The 6,268-nt window shown below is 38.4% G+C and overlaps 2 protein-coding genes across 2 annotated transcripts; one reads left to right on the forward strand and one right to left on the reverse strand.

Annotated features, from left to right (window-relative positions):
• Positions 1-310: 310 nt before the first annotated feature.
• On the forward strand, positions 311-2,278 carry LOC111238550 (natterin-3-like). Its single transcript, XM_022768121.1, has 3 exons — positions 311-418; positions 518-599; positions 1,090-2,278. Exons 1-3 carry the CDS (start codon positions 398-400, stop codon positions 2,154-2,156), a joined length of 1,170 nt encoding a protein of 389 aa, XP_022623842.1. The 5' UTR covers positions 311-397; the 3' UTR covers positions 2,157-2,278.
• Positions 2,279-2,323: 45 nt separating this feature from the next.
• LOC111238554 (natterin-3-like) lies at positions 2,324-5,129 on the reverse strand (the record flags this gene model as incomplete). Its single annotated transcript, XM_022768125.1, has 3 exons — positions 2,324-3,723; positions 4,473-4,545; positions 5,036-5,129. Coding segments are annotated over 3 exons (753 nt in total), but the record flags the coding sequence as incomplete, so codon positions are not given.
• Positions 5,130-6,268: the final 1,139 nt, after the last annotated feature.

The raw sequence follows: 6,268 nt of genomic DNA on the forward strand, positions 1-6,268 counted from the left end.
ATTTCAAAAACCGGCCTTCAATTTCTCAGCGTTTGGGGCAAATGATCTGTTTACACAGATGGACGATGTGATGTGATGGCTGATGTTGTTTCAGCTTTCAGTATAAGGGGATTTTGAAAACGTTAACAGGCAGATAGCGGAAAGTCTTTCCACAGGGACCTCTATACATTTACATCCAGAAGAATAAATTCCCCTAAACTACTGTACTGAATTTTTGTCATGAAAATATTCTCACTCCTCATTTTTTTTATTCAACAGGGGCAAAAGAAGCAAGGTTTCATGTGATGTTATATGTTGACGTTTGTTTGTTGGTCAAAGTCTGAGCCAAGGTGAGAGTACATATTTGTTTTGCTGAGTGAGTAATAAGGCAGCTATAAAATCCTTGGCACTTGAAGTGATGTACAGTATAACTGTGATGGTGAGTGTTAATTCGTGCAACTATAATTCACCTAATTAAAAAGCAATGCTACGAACTGGTGGAGACTAACAGTGGTTTTGTTCTGTGTTTCATCTGCAGATGAAGCTGCCAGTGTTGCTGCTGTTGGCCCTGCCGGCTCTGTCCTCAGCAGACTCTTGTGTCTGTGAGAACACTGAACCAGGTAAAACAAAACTGTTGTTATCAACTTTAAATGTTGTGTCCTCATTTTTACTTCATCACTGGATGAGGAGAGATGTTGCTGCTTTTACCCAAAATGTAGAAAGTAAAGAAAAAACAAAGCATTTCACTTTAAATATAATAAAAAAACAAAACACATTTAAAGTGATTTAAGTTGTAGAATGGAGTGGAGAAAAAAAATTAAGAATAAAGTCATAATATTATATGGGTAAAGTCATCATCTTTGAGAAAAATAATAATTTTTCAAGAAAATGTCATGACATTACAAGAAAAAATTTGTAATTTCCAAGAAAAGATCATAATATAAGAGTAAAATCATAATTTTGAGAAAGGTTAGTGCATTATGATCAGTGTACGCCACTAAAGGTTTGACTCCACCCCCCACATAAACATAAACTTCAATGTTTTCAAAGGAATACATTGATTGATTACTAAAGTCATAATTTTTGTTTCTGTTTCTTCCTGTTATACAGTCCCGGTACTGGACCCAAGTCTAGCGGACCGGGTTCCTGAAATCACAGCTCTTCCATCTGTTGCAGCGATTGGGAACATTTCTAGCTCATTCACCTCTTTCATGTTTAATCAAAACCACCTAGAATGGCAGACCTTTGGATCCTCTCCCCCCGACGGATCAATTTCAATCTACAACGGATACGTTGGACGCATTGACTATGTTTGCAAATACGGGTGCGAGGCTGGCTTCTATAACCCTGACATGGGTCCTTACTGCCACTACCCCTATGCAGGGAAAGAGTACCGTGGCTCCCCATTTGAGATCCTGGTGAACAAAGACAACTTTGAGTTCATGGAATGGAAGGATGGCTCCTATGGTTCACTGCCTCAGAACTCAGTCAAGACCTGCGCCAACACAGACAAATATGTCGGCAAGAACAAGTTTGGTCTTGGGAAAGTGCACGTTAGGAACGAGGCCTTCTTCCTTCCCTGGCAAGGGTCTGAGTACTGGTACAAGTACTACCAGGTCCTGACCTTTAACAAAGAGATATCCAGTGAGGACATTTCTGATGTCAAGTACAAGACTGATGGGGTTAAAATCATTGAATATCCTCCAGAGAGCATGCGAAAGTCAGCCATTACCAACCGTGCGTGCCAGCCAGTGACAGAGACAGCCACCCTCTCAAAGACAAACCAAGTGGAACAAAGGTGGGACACAAGCTTTTCACTAACACTGGGAGTCAAGAGTAGCATCACTGCCGGAATACCTGAAATTAGCTCAGCAAGTATTGAGTTTAGTGTGGAGACGACCCTTCAGTTCACCAAGGGAACCACTTATATAGAGTCAACCACCCACACTGTTTCTGTTCAACATGAAGTCCCACCAAACCACTCCTGCGGTGTCAGCATGGTGGCATATAAGTACAGCGCAGACATCCCTTTCACCGCACGCCTCAGCCGCACCTACAGCAATGGAGAAACCACATGGACATCCATCTCTGGGACGTACAAAAGTGTCCAGATTGGAGAAGTCCGAGCTGTTGTGGATCGTTGTGAACCATTACCTGATGCCCGGCCTTGTGAATAACTTCCATGTCTAATATAATACTGACATATTGTTGGAGACCTGTAAAATTCATCATAATTTTCATGATTTTCCATGTTTTATGTACTTTAATATATAAGACAATAAAAACACCTTGCATCTAACTATTCTTCAATTTTGCAAAGACTTGTTTTCCAAAGCAGCAAATGAAATTATGAAAAAATTGCGTTTAATATTTTACTGTTACATAAGATAAGATATTCCTTTATTAGTCGCACACTGGGGAAATCTGCTGTGTCACATTTACAAAGATGAATAATAGATAATAAAATATTTATAATTTGATATCTACAAAAATTTACAAAATAGAAGCATTAAGAGGTGGTATAAATAGTAGGCCTATATAAAATGTGCTTACATGCAAAATAAGAGCTAAATCTCTGCTACATACTGTCATTCAGAGAGATCAACACACTGCAACTTAAGAAAACACATACAAATACACAAACACACTGCAAATCCACACGACAGAAGTGTTTCCAGGGGGCACTAAAAAGTGATGAACCTGACTGGGACTTTTTGTTCAAGACCCAACTACGACTTTGAAGTTAAAAGCATTGAATAACAAGAGGTTCATCACTATTTTGTTTGATATTTTTTGCCTTAATTCCGATAAGAGGGACAGGAAAATCATGGAGAGACAGAGAGGGAGAGAGAGAGAGAGAGAGAGAGAGAGAGAGAGAGAGAGAGAGAGAGAGAGAGAGAGAGAGAGCAACAGAGAGAGAGAGACACAGAGAGGGAGAGACAGAGAGGGAGAATGATATGGCACAAAGGGTTGGACTCGATCCCAGGTCGCTGCAGTTCAGATTTGCCCCCCAAAAAAAGAGAAAGTAATTTAATAAAATGAAATTATAAGGTAAAAAATTATGACACAAGAAGTTGATAACTGATCAACTTTTAATCAGAATTTAATTTACTGGTATTAAACATACATTATGTCAAAGTGTTTCTTCCACTTTTCTTTCAGGCACAAGGCTTGGCGTTGGCTATAGGCTCACAGCGGTCCACCACCGCCCGGACCTCTCCAATCTGGGCCTTGTCGTATGTCCCTGACATGTGTTCATATTTACCTCCGTTTCTGTAGAGATGGCTGACGCCTGCACTGAAAGGGATTTCTGCCCTGTACTTATATCCCAGCATACTGACACTGCAGGAGTGGTTTGGGGGGATGCTTTGCTCCACAGTAAAAGAGTGTGTGATTGACTCCACCACAGTGGTTCCCCTGGTGAATTGTTTTGTTGTCAATTCGCTAAACTCAACACCTGCAGAGCCAATGTACGGGATTTGGGCAGTGATGCTACCTCCAACTCTCTGTGTGGTGGAAGAACCAATATCCCATCTTTGCTCCACCTGGTATGTCTTTGACAGTGTAAATTTTTTCACAACTGATTGGCATTCATTGTTGGTAACGGTGGACTTGCGCAAGACCTCTGGAGGATATGGGATCACTTTAACCCCATCAGTATTGTAAGTAACCCCTCCGATGCTCCAGCTGATCAGATCTTCGTCGTTGAAGGTGATTTCATTGCGGCGTTTCTGTTTGAGGATCCTTTTGTAGAAAGCAGGGAGTAAAAAGGAAGAGGCTGTATTTAAAAGAGAAAAGGGACAGACAGATAATTTATACTTTTATTTACAGGAAATGAAGTTGTATATATTCTGGAATGTTTTATAGGAAAAATGAGAAACACACAAACAAAAGAAGTGTTCAAATCACAAATCTTAAACCCTTGCCTCTGCTGAAACTTTGTCCATGGATAGAAATCATCAAGCTAAAATTAAAAAAATTTTGTGATGTTGGTTTATAAAAGTCTGTACAAGCCATACTTAAAGGGTATGTGTGCCCAAAAGCTTAAAATGGCATATGCCAAAAAGCAACCACACTTGAAGCCAACACTGAAGTGCCAAAACCTGCAGTTCCTCTAACGACCACTAGAGTCTGCCTCCAGCAGTGAGTCAGTCCCCATAGACTCCCATGTTAAAACGTCCAACTTTACAGCAGAAATAAACATGTTTACAGCCTGGTTAAAAAACTGTTTTGGTCTCTAGAGATAATTTCCTCCTTCATGACACCTGTTAATATAACTCACCTGTTTATATAACTCACCTGTTTACTTTACAAAACTGTTTAATATCAATTGTTTTTTTTTCTCATCTTGATGTTGTTTTTTTTTTGGGGTATTTTTTTGCAAACATTCCCAGTACAAACTTGTTCCTTCCATCCCAGTTACACCCAAAAGAAACATGAATGAGGTCACCTGTAAACATCAGTAAGAGACATTCATAATGCCAAGTGTTTACCTTGGACGGTGTCCTGAGGTTCGACAGAGGACGGAGCCAGCAGGGAAAGCAGCACCAACACTAAAAGCTTCATCTGGACAGAAAACAAGGAACAAATTGATCATTCAGGGTGTCTTGGTGGTCTGGAGGTTTAGAGACAGACCATATAACTGCGACATCCCTGGTTCAAATGTGACTGTTGTATGTCATAACTCATCTCAACTGTAACCTAATAAAACTAATGAAGGCAAATTGTCAAAAATATAAAAAGAATTGTTTAAAATAAAGCTTTAAATCAACCTACAAAAATGTAAAAAGAATTCTGCATCACATCTCAAATGTCAAGTTACTGGCTGTCATTAGTAATGACGTTTATACAATATAGCCCTCTGTGCTGCCTGCGATGACTCTGCAGTCACTCTGGACTGTATTTACATGCAAAATTAGGAGTAGAAGTTAATGGCAGGCTTAGGAAAATATTAGAGTAAAATTAAAGTCAGTTTAACCTATTGAGTTTAGTTTTTACCGTTATTAGAAAACTCACAAAATTTGCAATGCAAAAATACCAAAATTTAAGTACTCACCGTTGTGGTCACACAGTGCTTCACTTAGTCTGACTCCAGTTGCCTTCAAGTTTATATACTGTAGCTGCTTTATGGCTGCATCATAAAACTCATTTTATTTTCACTTCCATTGGCTCCAAAAGATTCCTTTAATAAAATAAGGTCATAAGGGTTCATTAACCCATTTAAGAAATCAGAAAGATAAGGATCTTAACTTTTCTTGGACCAATAAAGAAACAACCTGTTATTTGTTTTTGCTTGGTGTCCAGAGTTGGCCACTAGATGTTTGTCATCTGAAATACAGTAAGAACTAACATAGAAGCACAACCATCTATGACAGTAGCTATATGTAACTTACATTTCCACACCACTGTCCACATACTCTGTGTTGTTTTGGCCTGGGGCGGTTATCCTGGTTAGGTCTAGGTCACCTTCTTCCAATCAGGGGAAAAATCATAACGCTACAGCATAGAGACATTTCAGACAATGGTCTATTTTGTTTCAACACACTGACTTTATGGAAAGCCCAAATCATCAAGTTTGTCTTTGTTTGTTTTTTTAAACAAGCTTCTTTATTCTAAAAAAAAACAAAAAAAAAAAACAATATTAAGTTGACCTTTTTCTTTCCTGAAATAGAGCAAAGTAAAATTGTGTTAAGTAATTAACCTGTTAAAGATAACACAAAGATAAGGCAGTAACAGAAGGAAAGAAAAGCTGTCCTCATTGGACATTGGTCATTGGACCAATAAAAAACCAACCCGTTTAGTAATGAGTTGGCATATAGCTTTTCAAAGGTCACATTTTGAAATCAAAAACCCTAATTAACAAATTAGGCCACCACTTCCCACTTCATGGAAGAACTTAAATTAATTTATTAATTTATATGATCAGTTTAATATCAGAAGCTGTGACTTCTCAATTCAACGGATCCCCAGTCTCTACTTCAAAAGGAACACAAGACAACGACTGAGTTTTTAAAATAGATAAGAGCAACATCAACAGCTTCATCTGGACAGAAAACACAGAACAAATTGATCATTCATTCAAATTTACTCTAAAGAGAGTGGCAATAAGTTGCAAGCTATTGAGTTTAATTTTTTCAGCTATAACTCCTAAATTTCTGTGATTTTTGCAGATTTCAAAACACTGAAAAATTTAATTTCCACCTCAAGTCATTGGTTCAGAAGCTCTGAGAGGCAAGTTTTACATACATTTGTTGGTACATCTACTAACTAGACTAATTTCCTTTTCTAA

This window comes from Seriola dumerili, unplaced genomic scaffold, assembly GCF_002260705.1.
Source record: "Seriola dumerili isolate Sdu_G_001 unplaced genomic scaffold, Sdu_1.0 BDQW01001417.1, whole genome shotgun sequence".
NCBI classification, from domain to species: Eukaryota; Metazoa; Chordata; class Actinopteri; order Carangiformes; family Carangidae; genus Seriola; species Seriola dumerili.